Source organism: Alligator mississippiensis, chromosome 4 (assembly GCF_030867095.1).
Source record: "Alligator mississippiensis isolate rAllMis1 chromosome 4, rAllMis1, whole genome shotgun sequence".
In the NCBI taxonomy this organism is placed as follows: domain Eukaryota; kingdom Metazoa; phylum Chordata; order Crocodylia; family Alligatoridae; genus Alligator; species Alligator mississippiensis.
This window is the reverse complement of record NC_081827.1, coordinates 131,107,754-131,127,069: the sequence shown is the minus strand read 5'-3', so window position 1 is coordinate 131,127,069 and position 19,316 is coordinate 131,107,754. Positions and strand designations below refer to the sequence as shown.

At 43.6% G+C, this 19,316-nt stretch overlaps 1 protein-coding gene across 1 annotated transcript in view; it reads left to right on the top strand.

Annotated features, from left to right (window-relative positions):
• The window catches only part of EFCAB6 (EF-hand calcium binding domain 6), a 208,210-nt gene that overhangs the window by 175,503 nt on the left and 13,391 nt on the right, over positions 1–19,316 (top strand). The window contains exons 18-21 of the mRNA XM_059726207.1: positions 4,759–4,829; positions 12,883–13,110; positions 15,292–15,469; positions 16,297–16,481. Coding sequence (XP_059582190.1) covers positions 4,759–4,829; positions 12,883–13,110; positions 15,292–15,469; positions 16,297–16,481 — 662 coding nt within the window. The remainder of the gene's footprint in view (positions 1–4,758; positions 4,830–12,882; positions 13,111–15,291; positions 15,470–16,296; positions 16,482–19,316) is intronic.

Genomic DNA, 19,316 nt, shown 5'->3' with positions numbered 1-19,316 from the left:
TTGCTCTGTCCAGCACCCTCAGATGGGCCCAGGGCCAGAGAGGATCAATTGGCATCTCCCTGGCCCCCTCCAAGCAGTGTAAACTGCCATGATGGGGGGCCAAAGCTGGGTCAGCAATCCCCCAGCCCTGGCCTTCAACAGCTCACCAGAACTCCAAATCAGCACCCCCACCCTACCCCACCCTTCAGCAGCTCACCAAAACTCCTTAAGTGGCCCTCCAGCCCAAATAATTGCCCACTCCTGTTGCAGTCAATGGATTAAAGTTGTAACATTTTGAATTTCCCAGATGTTGGTCTGTTTTTTGAAAACAGATGATCAAATAATCATGCGGGGGGGGGGGGGTTCATTGGCTACATTCTAACATTTTTTTAAATCAAGCTGGAGCAAATCTTATGAAAAACAAACTTAGATGAAAGTTCTTGAACTATGTTAGGAAAATTATTCCTCCCCAACAGTGTGCATCATTCTGCGAAATATTCCAGAGCACTGATACTTTTACTACTATTACTAAGTCTTTTGCATTATTAGAATAATTAAAAACATAAGCACACTGCTTTGCAGATTTCAGAAGGTTAGAAACCCAAAAAGCATCTTTTGTACAGTGCCTGGCTATATTCTTTCCTCCCAGCAGCATGGGTTTGATTCAGTGTCTGCATGTATAATTCCACTTCTCATATTTCTTCTCTTAAGAATAGAACAATAATACTTATCCTGCAGGTCCAGTTTCTGTACTGTGGTTAATACTGAAAAGTGTTATTTTCCAATGAAGAGACAGGTTCCTTGTAGTTATAGAAGAAATATATTTTATTTTCCATTCAGTTATAACAGTCATGTGAGAAGTGACAAAGAAACAGGAACACAAGACCAAAAGCTATGTGTTTATTTTCAAGTGTTTTGTATCATGTGAAGCACAAGGGTGGCAAAGCTTGTACTTTTAAACTTACAAAAGTAAAAAATAAATGTTTTGTATATGTTAAGCAACAATTTTTAACTAAAAATTGAATAGTTTACAAGAGCTTTTCATTTTCACTGGTACCTACCAGCACTGCTATAGTAAAATCAGTTGCTATTTGGCATAATGGCAATCCTGTGTTCAGTCTTTCTTGGTTGAATGCTGGCATATGACCCTGAAGAAAAAGTAGTTTATTTTTAAAATGCTTACATTATTTTATTTCTTAATGTCATTTCATACTATACAGTTCCTAGGACTTACTTTTATACATAAAACTTGCCTTCATTTTAAAAACTGAAAATGTTGCTGCTGCTTTTTTCAGAACTAATAGCTGAGGTTTGAATATAGCTTTAGTGACAAAGTTTACACTAATGCTACCTTTTTGGAGTGTGGCGCCCAGAATTGCACGCAGTACTCCAACTGCGGTCTGACCAGAGCCCGATAGAGGGGAAGTATCACCTCCTTGGACCTATTCGTCATGCATCTGCTGACGCACGATAAAGTGCCATTGGCTTTTTTGATGGCTTCGTCACACTGCCGACTCATGTTCATCTTGGAGTCCACTAGGACTCCAAGATCCCTTTCCACTTCTGTCACCCAGCAGGTCACTGTCCACCCAGCAGGTCATTTCCTAAGCAGTAGGTGTGCTCGACATTTTTCCTCCCTAGGTGCAACACTTTGCATTTCTCCTTGTTGAACTGCATTCTGTTGTTTTCTGCCCACTTGTCCAACCTGTCCAGGTCTGCTTGCAGCTGTTCCCTGCCCTCCGGCGTGTCCACATCTCCCCATAGCTTTGTGTCATCTGCAAACTTGGACAGAGTACATTTCACTCCCTTGTCCAAGTCACTGATGAAGACATTAAAGAGTATCGGTCCAAGGACTGAGCCCTGCAGGACCCCACTGCCCACACCCTTCCAGGTCGAAACCGACCCATCTACCATGACTCTCTGGGTGCGACCCTCCAGCCAATTCGCCACCCACCGGACTGTGTAGTCATCCAAGTCACAGCCTCTTAACTGTTACCAAATTTGCCCATTACTTTGGGGTGTGCTCATTTATTAGGGATAGTTTCTAGGGTCTTGGTGATTCTGTCAATGTGCTGCTTGTGTTACTATACGGAGCTGTATTTCTCCCTTCTGCAAGCCCTCACCCCCAGTGCAGCTATCTTGCAGGACTCAATCTCAATGGGACTGGGTTCCTCCAGTCACCAAATCAGTCATACACACAAACACACACAAATTAACGTGACACGCCTGACCTGGCCGGGCTGATCAGCATGGACAGGCTGACACCCTCATATGCCAAGAATCAGTTCATAAGAGCAACAGTAAAATGCAGTCAAAAACAAGCACACAGGTAAACAGAATCCCTCTGAATCCGGCTGGGTGTCCAGCTGACACCCTCATGGGCCAGCATTCAGTTCATAAGGGCACGTCTGAGTCAAACTGGGTCAATCAGCCTGTACAAGCTGATCCCCTTATGTGTTTCAAACTCAGCATGTCCCAATCTTTGGCCTCTTGATGAGCAGACCCCACAATAATTTAGGCTTCACAGGGATCTTTAGCATAGGTAAAAGAAGCATTGCTGCAGAGCACAGGAGGAAAAAGAAGCAGAGAAGGATAAATACACCCAATTACTACCAGTTTGCCTATAAAAGTTATTTATTGCTAAACATATGAAATATATAATAGTACTAGTAGTAATAGACATGCAAAAGAAAAACAAACACAAACAATGACAATACTACCCTGGTTTCACTAAGTATTTGGGGAAACTTAGCTCAAGTTTAACTGATACAGTTCAGGTTCAGAAGTTTATGCCTAGAGAGGAGAGAGAGAACGCTGGGAATTTCACCGAGTCCACGGTACTCAGGCTGCAAAGCTGACAGGCACAGTCTGTAGCACAGTCCTTGAAGAGAGAGATGATCTGTTCTTCCAGTGTCCCAAGAACGACAGGGGATGGTGTCAGCACAGGAGTTTTCTTCTTCTTTCCTTTTCTCCCTCTTTCCTCCTGCTTCTTCTTCTTTCTTTCTTTTTTTTTTCTTAAGCACACACACTTATAGATTTTTATACCCTCAGTTCAGCTGCTTCAAAGCACCCTCAGTAGTGTAAATCATTGTCTTTTCTATTGACAAGGGGTTATCTGGTTTGGACCATCTCAGGAAACTGATTGATAATCAGGAAACATTTAAGATTAGGGAGTAACCCAAATACTTGGGAGCCAGCTTGAGATTCCTATGGATGGCAGATATACTGATGGGATATCTCATGGTTTCTTCAGGAACAATAGATAGCTTGCAGCATCAGGATTTGGGATTTTTACTTGTTGTGCACAAGCCTCAGCTTAGCATGACTTTTCCAGATCTAAAGCAATTATTGGGGTGCTCATAACCTTTTGTGGAGAGGACTTCCACCAGTCGTCTCGGGAAAGATACGACAACACCTGGGATTAGGGCTCCAGCAGGCTGGATGCTGTGATGAACCCTTAACCATTGTTCAAATGTTGCCCATACCCCCTCTGACTCGGTCTCTTGCCTCAGCATTCCCTAACCCGGCAACCGAGTTTTAGTCAATCAAGTTTAAATAGGCCTCCCATACTGGGACCAGGGAATGTACGGCCCGAGATACCTATTAAACTTAGAGCTGTGTGTGTGTGTCTGGGGGGGGAAAAGTCCTTAGCAAATCCAGATTAGAACTGGTCTGATAAATGCTGAGCTGGGTGTGTGTGAACATGGGTTGATTAACATTGGAAGCACAGATTCCCCATCATGCAGCGCTCTCCTGTTTCTCTGGTCCCAGAATTCACTGCAGTCTCTGCTTCAGACTTTCTGTTCTCCATCTCTCATGTAAATGAATGGTCATCTGGTTCCATCTCGGATGTAAATGAGACCTAGGGCAGTTGTTCACTCTTATCACCCTTATCTAGAGAGTTTTAGGTGCGTCTCTCACTGCATCTTAATCAGTTTCGTTTATGTAGAGGAGGGGAGGGAGGGGGGGGGTGAGTCCTTTGTGAGTCAGACAGACTGCATCCTGTGCCAGAGTTGCCCAAGAATACAGAGCTGAGGCGTAACATAACTTGTTCACCAGTATGGGGTGGGATACCATATCGAAGGCCTTCCTGAAGTCTAAGTATACGACATCCACCCCTCCTCCTGTGTCCAGGCGTTTCGTAACCTGGTCATAAAAAGAGACTAGATTGGTCAGGCACGATCTGCCTGCCACGAACCTGTGCTGGTTTCCCCTCAGCATAATTTGTCCTGCTGGGCTCTCACAAATGTGAGCCTTGATAATTTTTTCAAAGACTTTGCCAAGGATGGAGGTGAGACTGACTGGCCTATAGTTGCCCGGGTCCTCCTTCCTCCCCTTTTTGAAAATGGGGACCACGTTGACCCTTTTCCAGTCCTCCGGGACTTGGCCCGTGCGCCACGAGCTTTCAAATATTCCCACCAGTGGCTCTGCAATGATGTCGGCCAGTGCCTTCAGCACCCTTGGATGGAGCTCATCTGGGCCTACCGACTTAAAGGCATCCAGTTCTTCCAAGTGACTCTGCACCATCTCAGGGTCTACGCATGGAAGTCTGGCGCCTTGCTGCTGCCTCTCTACAACCCCAGTGAGATTCTTGTCATGCCCCTCACTTAGGAACACTGAAGCAAAGAACTTGTTGAGGAGTTCAGCCTTGTCCCCCCTGTCCGTCACCAATTGTTTCTGCCCATTTAGTAGGGGTCCTATTCCTCCCTGGGTCTTCCTTTTACTCCCTACATATTTAAAAAACAATTTCTTGTTGTCTTTTACTTGATTGTGCAAAAGAAAATACACTATCAAAGGAGGACTTCAGGAGGGTTTGTAACCAGCATTTTATGCTTCTAACAGATGAACAAGTAAGAAATGCATATTTTTTAAAGTACATAACTCACTAAAAAGGATGTAGGAATGTGTTTGCATATTACGGTGTATAGACAAATAATTTACAAAACAAGAATTATTGGAGACCATTATTCCATAAATATTTATTACCACATTAGTGCAGAATTATTTTTTAAGCTACATGAGTCTGTTTGTGAACTCAGCAAGCTCCCCAAAAGCTTTTCTGCTTAGCAAATCACAGGCAGGCATTGCAAAATAATGAGGGTATGAATTTAGAGTGCAGTAGTTATTCTGCACTAAGCTCCTTGTATGGAGTGAACTAGTAGTTTAGTTAAAAGAGGACTTCTAAAAGATCCCTAAAAATGGGAATCTTAGTGTGGATTAAAAATATCCACATTGGGAACGAGTGCAGAAGAGCCTGGACCATGAACTCTAGATGGGGGCAGCATGGAAGAAGCCTTCTATAGGCAGAATCTGGGTACATCTTTTTGAGCACAAGGGCTTCTCAAATCTAGTTCTCTTGTTTTGCTTCAGCCCTATCAGCTAATTTGCTTTGGCCCCTATGGAGGAGACAACACAGTAGCTCTGCTTTGCAAGTGACAGGAATGACATTGAATCTTCAGAGCAACAATGACTCCAGAATTTTTGCTTGTCAGAACAGCAGACAAGCCAAATTGCCCCCAGCTGGCCCAGATTACTTGAGTGAGCCTGGCTGCCAATGGCCTAACTACCTACCTGGCCCCAGTTGCCTGAATGTGTGTGACTTCAGCCTCTGATTCCATGTTCCTATTTTCACATTCCCTGGATCCTACCTGTTTTTTTCCTAGTGTCCTTAAGTCCTTCTTGTTTGTTCCTAGTTTCCTGTTTCCTGGGTCCTGCTTGTTGGTTTTCTGGCTTTGTCCTTGTTCTTAGTTCTGCCCATTGACTTTTAGGTTCCTGTTTCCAGACTCCAGCCCACACCCTTGTCCTCTGACAGCCAAGTTATGGCATGGCTTGGTGTATTTGCCCACATCCCAGTCCCACACAGATATAACCAGGGGGTTGAGAGCAAGCAGCTAGTGATTTTGAACTGGATTCCTGCCTCCTGTTCCATTATAGTCATAGAGATGCACCACTCACCTTCCCTCTTTTCTCCCCTCCCCTCCCCTCCCCACTCATTCCCTTAGGCTCGTGGTTCTACTACCCAGGGTGACTGTTTATATCCCAGTCCCTTTTATAGATCTTAGCCTCCTGACCTTCCTGCTTTTGATTCCCTGATGACAAAATCATCACATTATCCAACTGAAGGGTTTGCCTTCTGTTTGGTCCATTTAATTCCTGTGCATACAAATCAAAAGAACACTCAGTAAAGTCCTTTGGGCATTTGTGATTTTGTACATTTTGCCATTCAGCAAACACATTCTTGACTTTGTTTTCCAAGACTTCTTTAACTGCTTCCATGAATACTGTTTCAGGTGCAAAATGTATTTTTATAGGCTTCAAGTCTGACTGTTATTCTACATATGTGCTTCCTACAATGATTTCCTTTTGCTAAAAAAAAATCTCTACAGTTTACTTACTGCAACCAAAGATGCAGACCTAAGTTCTTTGCAATTTTTTGGTTCCCAATTTGTAATAGTCTGGACTAGGGGCTGTCAACCGGGGGTACACATATCCCTGGGGATACTTGGACTGGTCCTAGGGGGTACACGTGGGTGGTCGGGGACTGAGTGTTGCCGCCTCCCAGGTGCAGGTCCGGGGTGGGGTGAGGGCAGCACAGCCATTCTGCGGGGCAGGGAAGCTCACATGTAGTGGCCACCGACACCAGCCCGATGAGCTTCCCTACTCCACAGAGGGGCACCATGTTTGCCCATACATTAACTGCCACCACCCCAGTCAGCATCTGGCTGTGTGCTAACTCCCCCCCTCCCCCGCCCCCTCTTGCTCAGCATCTGGCCATCGGGGTACTTAGACTAAAAAAGGTTGAAAACCCCTGGTCTGGACAGCCCAGTCTGTTTTTGCAAATGAGTCAAAGACACTTAATAGTCACAAATCTCTTAAGCATTCACTAAGAAATAAGCAGTCTGTCATACAAATGCAACCAAGTTGTCTGGCAGCATTACCTAAGGATTCTTATTTTCTTTGTTGGAATCTTCCTGTCTGACTGAGCTTCTATGGAAAGGTCCACCAACTTCAGCAAGCTGATGGTTTTGTCTTCTGTGATCCTCTTGGCTTCCTGAAAAGATCAAAGATGTGGAAACTAACAAACCAGAGTAAAATGAAGCCATCAAAAAGGCAAACAAAACGTTAGGGATTATTAAGAAGGGAATTGTAAACAAAACTGAAAATATCATCATGCTCCTTTTTAAATCCACAGTGCATCCATACCTTGAATGCTGTGCCAAGTTCTGATCACCACACCTCAAAAAAGGATATAGAAGAACTAAAGAAGGAACAGGGAAGGGCAGCAAAGATTATTAGTGGTATGGAGGAGCTACCATATGAAGAGAAATGGAAGAGGCTAAGCCTATTCAGTTTAGAAAGAGACACTTGAGAGGGTACATGATAAGGGTTTACAAAATACTAAGTGCAAAAGGGAAAGTAAATAAGGATTTATTGTTTACCATCTTGCACAATACAAGAACTAATGTTCACAAAATGAAACTAGTGGATCGTAAGCTTAAAACTAACAAAAGTAAGTTCTTTTGCACACAGTGTATACTTCAGGTGTACAATTCATTGCCACAAGATGTGGAAGCTGACAGGTTAGCCAGATTCAAAAAGGGATTGGACAAATTCTTGGAAGAAAGGGACATCAGTAGCTATTGACCATGGGAGCTAGGGCTAAAGCCTCTGAATCAGAACTTCGTAGACCTTAAGACTGCTTACAGCCATGGGGGAAAAAACGATGCTTTAGTTTAAGCTTGGCGTGCCCCACACCAAGCACAGCACATGCCCATCACATTAGTTGGACCCAATTTACCCAACACCTGTATAGATTGGGTGCTTCAGCAGGGCTTTTTGGCACTTTTATCTAATAGCTGATTGAATCCCTACTGAAGTGCCCGATCTATACAGATGCTGTGGAGCTGTGTCAAACTAATGTGCTGCCTGTTCTGGTAAAATGCTGGTTGTTTTTTTTTTCTTCACATCTGTCAGTGCCCTAAATGCTGGAGGCTGCAAGTGAGAGAGGAACAATGGGAAAAAAAACCCTGGCCATATCCAGTCCATGCTCTGCCACTGTGGCCACATCAACATGAGATGCTGATCAAACAGTCATTACTTGCATAAACAAGTGCTAAATGACTGTACAGTAACCAGCCTTACTTCATTTTTGTGATGCTGATTGCGCAGTAGTCATGGACTACTGCACAATCAGCGTCTCATGTAAATGCAACCTGTGTGACACAGAATACTGGAAAAGATCTGACCCAGTGAATGGCAATTCTTATAGTCTTAACCCCCGCCCCCACAAAGGCTTGTGGATTCAGTCCATTATCTCTACAAGTGACTCTTTTGGATGTATAGTTTTGTAGATTATTCCCCAGCTAATAATAATGCTCCCCATGAAAACAGAAAACTTGTCCACAGCCCATGGTCCTCATAACTCACATTCTTATGCTGGGATGATTGCTTGGGATATAATCAAGGGATGGCATGGAACTCCTGTAGCAGTGGTTCATAGGCTGCTCAGCTATGGTGCACTGGCTACACAAGAGAGTTGTTGCTGGTGAGCTATAAGCAGCAAATCTTTTTTCTTTGGAGCTGTATGTCCTCTTCCTCCTGGGGCAGAAGACAGGACTGTGGTTTCGGACTTTATTCCATGAGGTCTTTCACGTCCTGGCTACATTTCTGCCATAAAGTTCCCACTAGATCAGCTGCTGTCTCAGCATAGATTTTTGTACCTGGAATGCAGCTGGGATTTGTCAGCATCCCAGCCAGCAGTGCTGAGATGACAGGGGAACAAATGAGTCCAGCTTTCCCCAAATTGCTATATGTGCTAGACCAAAAATGAATGGTGCAGTGGCTTCTATTACTATACTTAAATTAATTCCATCAAAGGGATTTTCATCCCAGAGATTACATAGTTAGTAAAATAGAAGACAGCCTTAGCATACACTTGATATTTTACTTAGTTGTGTTCCACCTTTCCTTACTTCCTAAAGGAGCTATGTCATGGTCAGTGTGGTAAAACAACCTGAAAAAATGTAAAGCACCTAGGCCATAAAAAATTCATACTCTTAGTGATTGTTTATTGCAGATACATCCATGAATTTCACAGTCCACAAATAGTTAAGAATGTAAGAGATGCCAGACTGGGTCAGATCACAGGCCTATCTTGTACAATATTCCTGTCTCTTATAAAGTGGACTGCCTTTGACTAAGAATGTTTATAGTTTCTTGGTAGACCTAGGCCCACTGGCCTTGTACAGTAAATAAGCCTGCCTCTCACAGTGGCTGGGAGTGGAGGCTCAGGAGAAGTATATATACATCTGGGGCTATCAGACTTATCTGCCACCTGCTCCTCTTCTGTTACAGCTTCCAATCCTAATTTGGAGAGTGCACCCCTAGCTATCATGCTTAATACCCGCTGATGCACCTAACCTGGATGAATTTGTCTGGTCCTTTTCTGAACCTGGTTAAATTATCAGTGTGAATAACATCTTACAGAAATGAGTTCCACAAGTTAATTTGGTTGGAGATGTTTCCTTTGGTATCTTTAAACCAATAATGGTGGATGTCAGTTTGGGTAATGAATAGGGGATAATTCACTCTAGATCTATCTGGTTCAATGCTCTCCCTCTAAAGCATCCAATCCTGCCACTGTCAGGGACAGAAAACTAAGCTAGATGAACCATTGATCTGACCCAGTATGGCACTTTTATGTTCTTATTACATGCTGTGTAAAAAAGCAAAAAACAAAAACAAACAAAAAACCCTTTCTTTTTTCATTTTAAAACTTGTTCCATAATAATTTTGTTATATATCCATCAATTCATTTTCCCTGGAGAGAATATTTCCTAGCAAAAACCTGAAGCATTCTTCTTCCCATCCCATGAAAAACATTCAGTGTTGCAACAAAGGATGGGCCTTTGCCTGGGGTAGGATGGAGAATTGGCAACCCCCAACCTTAGGGAATTATTTTTTCCCCATCTTTAGGAATAATAAGCCACATATCTCCAGCTGAAACATCCTCCAGGCTAGATTTCACACTCTTTATAGAAAAGAGTCAAAGAGAGAGTAGCAGCTGTTTAATACTGAAAGAGGCTCAACACGAAGGAATAAAAATAATAAAATCAAGATGGATTCGCTGCCAGGCACAAGTGGAAGTAGAAGTGGGCCTGATTCTCATTTAAACACAGGCTCTTTTATGCCTAAATGGAAGTTTGTGTAAATGTGACTCAAATCCAGTATCTCTAGGAGGCAGTTTGATGTTGATAGGCCTCTCAGAAGCATGTCAGGGCCATGGGAGATCTTTCCAATTTGTAGACCATGCTGTTGTTATGGTTCAAAGTCTTTACAAAGGTATTGTTAATGGTCAGAAGCAGATGAAGTCACAAAGGAAGTCAACTGTATCCTCTTCTGGATGATGCCCACCTTTACCTGACAGTAGAAAGGCTCAGTTGGAACCTATGGAACACTATAGATCAAGTATTTCTTACTGAAAGTGAGTTTCATATGGTCTGATCCTTCTGGAGGAGATGTAAGAGTCAAGGCTTGGATGTCCCAGACTTTATCTATATATATGTAGGAGCATTAGCCACTATGTCTTGAACAAATTCCAAATTACACTTTTATTGTACCAGTCTATCTACCTCAATCTCCCTAGATCTTTCCTTGAATGCAAACTTTTCTCTTGTTTAACTAAGCTGTTGTATGCCACCCCAAAAGCAGCTGCACTTCATTGGTGGTTGTAATGATCTATCTATTAGGGCTGTGCAAAGCTTCAGTTGCTGATTCAATTCGGAGGAGATTCAGCCCGATTTGGCAGGCAAATCTCTGAATCTGAATTGAATCAGAAGACCCATTAATCTCTCTGAATCGAATCAGAAGCCTCCAATTCAATTCAGAGAGATTCGATGATTCGGCCATAGACACAGCTTTATATGGTTCTTCTACATATCTCAAGGTACCAGGTGCAGCTCATGAATGCTAAGGCAGTGGGGCAGATGGACCATCCCACGGAAGCACGGGGGGGGGGGGGTCCCCCACGTGCTCAGCAGGAAACCCAAAAGTGGAGACCAGAAGTACTCCCGGGCCACTTCCAGGTCCACTGCAAAGCATGTGGGGGACCCCCCCATCACCCCCAGGCTCGGCAACTGCTGCCTCCTGGGCCTGGGGGGGGGGCACCCAGGGTTGCCCCATGGCCAGTTGCTGAACTGGGGAAGCATGGGGGTTCCCCACACACTTGGCAGCAGACCCAGAAGTGGACTGGAAGTACTTCAAGTCCACTTCTGGGTCCACTGCCAAGCATGCGGGCTCCCCTCCCCCAGCTCCTGTGGGACACTCCATTTGCCCCACCATCTCAGTGTTTGTGAGCCATGCCTGATACCTTGACGTATGTAGAAAAAACTGTGTCTATGGGCAAATCGCTGATTCTCCGAATCAGAATTGAATCTTTAAATTTGGATTTGGCTGAATCGAATCAGGACAGTGATCCAAATCAGCTAATGGAATCACTGTCCCCTGAATCGGGCTAAATCTGAATCGGTATTGAATATGGCCTGCTTCGCACATCCCTACTATCTATAGCTAACAGAGCTTTAAAGATATTGCCATATTTAATTGACATTTGTAAAGCACTTTGAGATCCTTAGATGAAGTGCAAAGTGTGTATATATATACACACTATATATATACAATTAATAAAATGATAGCATTTTATTAATTGCTATCCACCATTATTGGTGAATACAATATATATAAAATTAATAAAATGATAGCAGCCAGGCCAATGGGGGAAATGTTGAAAGGGAAATTCAAAATACATCCTTGCCCTTTGAAGTTTGACTACAACTTGTCACATGCATCAAAGCCTTACAGGGGACTAGCTTCCTTTAGAATTGAAATATCTGCTGAAAAAAAAGATCAAATCAAGAGCAGATTAAGGTTCCCATTTTGATTATATATATATATTTAAAAATCAGTAATGAGGACCCTAAAAGGGAGCACTGCTCTTTTTTAAAGAACTGTTGGGTGCAGCTCACTAATGGGCAAATTGTGATGATCGTATTGATTAGTAATTTATATCATAAGTAATCCCATTTAATTCAGTGAGAGTAAGTGCCATTATTGTATTAAGTGCTGTTCAGTGGGTGTCAGATCACCCTAATCTGGGCCTTCTTGGAATTCTATAAATCATCCGAGAGGTACATTCCAATAACATTATTAGTAATGCTGAGTGGTACATAGCAAGTCACATTAGACTGAATGTAAGCATTTAAATATCAAACAAGAGAAGTAGGGTATCAGAATCTGGCCCCAGCTGTTCCATAATTATCTGTTTTGTACTGATACAGTTCATGACATGGTATTATGACAATATATGGTTTCAAAGGCTATGCAGTTTTTCCACTGCATTCTTTTAACTTTTGTGATGAGACATTTTTGCCCTGAGGGTTAAATAAATTGTTGATGAAGATAAAATAACTGAGGAAATCTGAATGATCTGTTGAGATGTTTGTAGAATTTAGGTGCACCTTACAGAATGAGAAACTTCACTCACTGGTGCTTAGACAGGATACAGGTATAGCATGCATCTGATTTACATTTTATGTTAAAATGTTCTTTTATACTGTAGCTCAATCACTGTGTCTAATCACAAGGTTTAGTAGTCTTAAACAGCCCATGAAGGGCCCAATTCAATTAAAAAATGTCCTGCAGAAATCCCTTTTTCATTGCTTTCCCAGCTTTGTGTAGGCTTCTGCAGAGAAGCTGTGATTTTTTTTATTAAATTAGGCCCTAGGATTCCTGCCATTCCAAGTCATCTTCTCAGTTTCTTTTCAGTATTTTTTTAGTGCTCTGTACATAATAGATTTTTTTTCCAAGCTAGCATTTACAAAAAATGGTATTTTGCTTCTCCATTAGTTTGAAAACCTCTGGAACACAGTGCCTGTCACTGCTGATGGGAAATTAAAGTACTGTGACTTTTTGAAGACATTCAATGCTGAAGCACTGACAATGCCATCAGACACTCCAGTTGCAAACAATCCTGCATCTGCCTCCAACTGTAGTACTCCTGCAGAGCCTGGGTCACAGTTATCTTCTCAGCCTTCATGCCCCAAAACAGCATCTTCAGCTTTTGGTCGAAGCAAAGTAGGTGCTCACTTAGGGAGCTTTCTGGATGTTCATGTTTAAGGGTCTAATTTAATATGCATCCAAGTCAATGCAGATGTTCCTATTGATTTCACTGAGAATTGAACTGGACCCTAAATTACATTAATAAAAAGCTTAGCAATTTTCAGAAAATCTGTAATGTTAAAAGATGGGCCAGATAGTGTAATTTAATTTTGTTTCACCTAAGTCAGTGGAATTATGCCAATTTACATATGGTTAGAATCCTGTGCCTTAAAGGGCAGACGCAAATGAAGAGTCCAAGGACTGAATTCACATGTGTGTAGACAAAATGGGGGCCCTAAATTGAAGTGGTGGGTTTTTAAAAACACCACTTCAATTTAGGGCCTATTAAACCCCCGTGTCATACATACACTGACTTACCTGTCTCTCTGGCAGTGGGGAGGGGAGGGTGAGATGCCAGTGGGCGGAGCAGTCCCTGGGCTGCAGGTTGGGGGGGCTGGTACTTCCCTCCATGGCAGCAGCAGCCCCTCACCAGGCGGCTCCCACCCACAGGCGCCTGGCTCGGGCTGTCCTGGGAGGCACAGCAGCCACAGAGGGAAGCACTGGGCCCCTGCACAGGTCAGGCAGGCAGGCAGGGAGGCTCCGGGGGGGAGGGAAATCAGGCTCACCGCTCTTTTTTCTCCCCTCTCTTAGGTGGAGCCTGTCTTCCCAGGCTGCTGCCAGGCTGCTTGCAGGACTTCCTGCAGAGTGCCTGAGCTGCACGGAGCCCAGTGCTTTGCTTCACAGCTGCGCCCCAAGTCATTTAAGAGCCATTACACTGCTGAATTTCTTACAGCATCTGGAATTAATGTGCAATGCGCCACCAAGGAGTGCAAACACTGACACCATTAAAGCACTGCAAAAGCATTTAGCCTGCTTTAAAGTGTCATGCACACATGCCCCTCGTTTCATCTACACACGGCCACAGAGACTAAGTTGCCTCAAGGTTCTGTTTCTGAGCATGGTTGGAAGCCTACTAGCTGGGCAGGGTAATATATTTTGAAAACATAAAGCACTTCAGCCTCTTGTATTGTCACTTTAGCACCTTTCACAAGCACTAGAGTTCAGAGCAGGAAAAAATGAAGAACAGAACAGGAGGAAAATTAAAAGAATTGACAAATATTCCTCTTGTTAATTTGAACCTTTTGGTTGCATATTCTTCTTACCAGAGGCTTAAATCAGAAGAAAATACAAGGGTTAAAACTATTAAATGCTTGGAAAATGTGATCATTTTCCCAGTTAGAGATGGGTAGTTCTTGAAAAAGCAGTAACAAATTGAATAGATTAAAAATGCAACAAGTTTGCCAGATATAACATTGGCCTGTTGCTATCTTGATTATAGTAGTAACTGTATATTCTTATTTTTGAGAGTCTTAACAACTTATTGTGTGCTTTCTTTGAGCCTATGGACTTGATACAGCTCTCACAGAAATCAAGGGAAAATTCCTCATTTGCCTCAATGTGAGTTAGATAAGGAGATGAAAAAAAAACTTGGACAGGGGGAGCACAGGCCTCCCAAAATGCATGGCCTAGAAATAGACCCAGAACAGTTTCATCATCTATCAGGACCAGTGGGCTTTCATAAAAGGAGTGTGAGAGGCTCAGTTAAGATGTATGGTGTAAACCTGAAATCCACAAGAATGTGGGAAAGACCTATTGTCTATAAAGAACATCAGCACAGTTTGCATGGTACCATTAGACTATGAGGTCAAGGGCTTACCCAGGCTCAAACCTCTCCAACTTCTCAGAATGATTAATAAGATTCTGCTGAGTGGGGAGCATGCTATGTTTTCTTTTTCCCAGTCATGATCCCTGCTGTTGTAGAGGAGAGCTTCTATGCAGCATAAATGAGAAAAGAAGAAGTGGTTGAGCAGTGTGGAAGGCATTCGGTATTCTTCCAATCCATCTCTGTGGGAACAGGACTTCAGTGCTCCTCCCCATGCTGTCTTAATGGGAGGCTGTCTATTCTATTGTGTAGTGGAAGTGGAAGAAACAGTAATTCTATCTTAATAATGCAGACACAAATCAAGTCATAAAGAAGTGGACATCAAAGAGTATCTCGGGCTAAAGTTTTGGAACACTAGATATATGATTTGTTTTTTGGTGTTTTTTCAAAACAATGAACATTCGGGGGAATTCACTTTTGTCTGCTTCTTTCAGACTCCAATATCCAGCCGACCTCATACAGCAGTGGCATGGTCCCCACCTTTGCTGAACTGTGAACCAATAGAAAATAAGATAAGAAAGAATATTCAGCATTCCTGGAGAGAAATATTGAAAGAATGCAAAGAAAAGGATGTCAGTCAGCTAGGAGAAATCCCAGGGTCTGATTTCTCAGGTTTGTTGCTGCCTGAAATGGGCTACTCATGCTAGAAAATGCTCTGGTTTCTTTCTAGGTGTCAGTCTATGAGAAAATCCCACCCTTACCAGGTAGTAACAGTGATACAACCAGAGTGATTTCATTCTAGTGTTACAGTGCAGAATGGTTTAAGATGGGGAAAGGAACGCGCCACTCTTCAGACTTTACTACTTTGTAGGAAGAAGAACATGGTGTTATCTAGTGTTTGCAACATGGCTCAGCATATTTAATGGATGGGTCCCACACTCCTCAGTAGTAAAGTTGTTTATGGTGCTGATAGGTACAAGCAGCCCCCTACTAACCTCTTAAGTAAGGTGAAATTCGGGCCTTCTTGGAATCAGTGACAGAAATCCCTTTGCTTTCACTAGGGCCAAAATTTCATTCCCAGGTAAGGGAAGTTTCACTCTACTGTGTATTTTTAAGACAAAAATTTCTTGTCTCTTCATTCCCAGTAATGCACCAGCACATAACAGGCTGAAGATTGTTGCTCCATCATCCTATATAAACTCATTGGTGCGGGAATATATTGGCTTAGTAGCTTAGTACTACAGCTCAAGTAATATTAGTGATTATTTCTTGTGCTGTCTTTCAAATTCATTAAAGTTTTATCACTCACCTAATATCCTGCTAAATGTGAATGTCTGCCTCCACCCTTCCCTACAGCAGGATCCAGATAACACATGTATGAGACACTGAAACTGATGGCCTGTCAACATATCCCTAATAACTTGTCAATCCAAGACAACAGTAGGCTATTTGCAAGGATGGTAAATTAACCTTTGTTTGATATGTCTGTGGTTCTTTAGCTATAGCGGAGAAGTTCAATTTGGATTTAAGTAAAGAAGAATTTAGCCAAATAACAACAAAATATGACATTAAGAACAATGGAAAATTTGCATATTATGAGTTCCTTCAATGTTGTGTCCTGTCATTGAAACCTCAAGGAAGTTCAGTGTTACAAAGGATGGTTGTTCAGAAGTTACGGGAGCCGGTATGTATACGGTGCTTTTTTTTTGTTACTTTCTTACAGGAAGCAGTAGTTATGGGGTACAGCGCTGGTTACTCCCACATTCCCGACCTCAGACCTAGTACCATAAGCAAAGTGCCGAAGCAGCTCTAACTTGCATCGCTCATCAACAGCTCCATCTACCAAGTGAGACTAGCCAGAGTGCAATGGCTAGAATGGCTAGAATCCATTGTATTCTAGCCACTCTTCTTGTCCCATATCCAGAACACCCACATGCCTGTTATTTCTTACACAATAAATGGGATACTAAAGGAGCTGGATATCCTCCCAGGGGAGTTACAGGTACTCTGCACTCCCATAGCCACTCAAGTAATGCAAGGAAAGCAGAACAGACATGAAAACTGGGTTCTAACATTGGAAAAACAGAATCATTGGTAATAGCGTCTAAATCAAGTAATGCAGAAGGAACTGTGCCAAACTCCCTCCATAGATCTACTCATTCACCTGTCATTTTTCAGTATTAGGCTGTTTTCAAGTTTGTCTAATTGTTTTAGATAAGGTCAGTAGCAATGTTCTATGGAGATATTCAACTACTAAACTCATTTAAGCTGGGAACTGATTATGGTTTAGGTGTGGAGAGGTAGATTGCTACTTAGTGTACTTGCACCCACTGAGCAGCATTCCCTCTAAACTGCGTGGCCACGCACGTGCACCTGGCAGTGCAGCATGAGCGTGCCTGTGCAACCACACACACCACGCAGCTTAGCGAGAATACTGCCTCTGAGGTGTCTGTCCCCTTAAGAATTACCACTTGTTCACTATCAGCAGTTAGAAGCGAGGCAAGACTATTAAGGCTCCTGTCAGAGAATTTTCAATTTCCTAACCTAAGGGAATTCACTATACATAGATTTAATAATGTAAATTTCTTTCCTAGTAGCTTGGCTACTTGAGTTGCTGTACTCTTAGATTTCATAGATTTCATAGACATTAGGGCTGGAAGGGACCTCGGAAGATCGAGTCCAGCCCCCTGCCCAAAGGGCAGGAAGTCAGCTGGGGTCATAGGATCCCAGCAAGATAAGCATCCAGTTTGCTCTTGAAGGTGTTCAATGAAGGCGCTTGAACCACCTCCAGTGGCAGGCTGTTCCAGACCTTGGGGGCTCGGACAGTAAAGAAATTCTTCCTTATGTCCAGCCTGAAACGGTCTTGTAGTAGTTTATGACCATTCGACCTCGTCATCCCTTGGGGTGCTCTGGTGAACAAACGTTCCCCCAGATACTGGTGGTCACCCCTGATAAACTTATAGGTGGCCATCAGATCACCCCTGAGCCTGTGCTTTTCCAGGCTAAAGAGCCCCAGGGCTCTCAGCCTGTCATCGTAGGGTCTGCTTCCCTGACCTCTGATCATGTGCGTGGCTCTTCTCTGGACTCTCTCAAGCTTCTCCACATCCTTTTTGAATTGTGGAGCCCAAAACTGGACGCAGTACTCCAGCTGTGGCCTCACTAAGGCCGAGTACAAGGGGAAATGACATCCCGGGATTTGCTTGAGAAGCATCTATGGATGCAAGCCAGTGTTTTGGTCGCTTTACTAGCCGCAGCATTCCATTGCAGGCTCATGTTCATCTTGTGGTCAATGATGACCCCCCAAGTCTCTTTCTTCCATAGTGCTAGCCAACATAGCACTGCCGAGCCTATAAGGATGCTGCTGGTTTTTCTTTCCAAGGTGGAGAACCTTGCATTTATCGGCGTTGAACACCATCAGATTCTAGTCCGCCCACTTGCTGAGCCTGTCCAGGTCAGCCTGGATCACCCGCCTGTCTTCTGGTGTGGATGCTTTGCCCCAAAGTTTGGTGTCATCGGCGAACTTGGCCAGTCCGCTTCTGACTCCAGTGTCCACATCATTAATGAAGATGTTGAACAGTATGGGTCCAAGGACAGAGCCTTGGGGGACCCCACTGGTCACAGGACACCATGATGAGTGACTTCCATCAATTACTACCCTCTGGGTCCAACCCCGGAGCCAATTTTCCAGCCAGTGGATCATGGAGGACCCAAGGTGACAATTGGCCAGTTTCTCCAAGAGGCGATCATGGGAAACCAGATCAAAGGCTTTTTTGAAGTCAAGATATATGACATCAATCTCTTCTCCCTTGCCCAGGTGATAGGTCACCTGGTCGTAAAAGGAAATGAGATTGGTCAAGCAAAACCTACCTGCAACAAACTAGTGCTGGCTATCCCTTAAGATGTTGATGTCGGCCAGTCCATTGAGGATGGCCTCTTTAATAAACTTTCCTAAGATCTTCCTTGGGATAGAAGTCAGGCTGACGGGCCTATAGTTAGCCGGATCCACTTTCCTCCCTTTCTTGAAGATAGGCACCACATTGGCCTTCTTCCAGTATTCGGGCACTACACCAGAGCGCCAAGAGTTTTCAAAGATCCGTGCTAGAGTCTGGGCTATGATGCTCGCCAGCTCCTTGAGTACCCTGGGGTGAAGATTGTCAGGGCCAGCTGACTTGAAGGTATCCAGCTTCTCAAGATGTTCCTTCAGAAAGTCAGCATTAATGGAGGGCAGGGGATCACCCTCACCTGGAATTCCCGGCCCTGTAGTGGGCATGGGCGTCCCATGGGGCTGATGAAAGACTGATGCAAAGTACCTATTTAATAGGTTGGCTTTTTCCTGGGCATCAGTTGTCAGTTGCCCCATCTGGTTCAGCAGGGGTCCAATGTTGCCCCTGCTTTTCCTCTGGCTCCCCACATATCTGAAAAAGGACTTTTTATTGTCCTTGATGCTCAAAGCTAGCTGGAGTTCAGTTGCAGCCTTGGCTTTCCTGGTCTGCTCCCTACAGGACCGGACCAGTGCAGA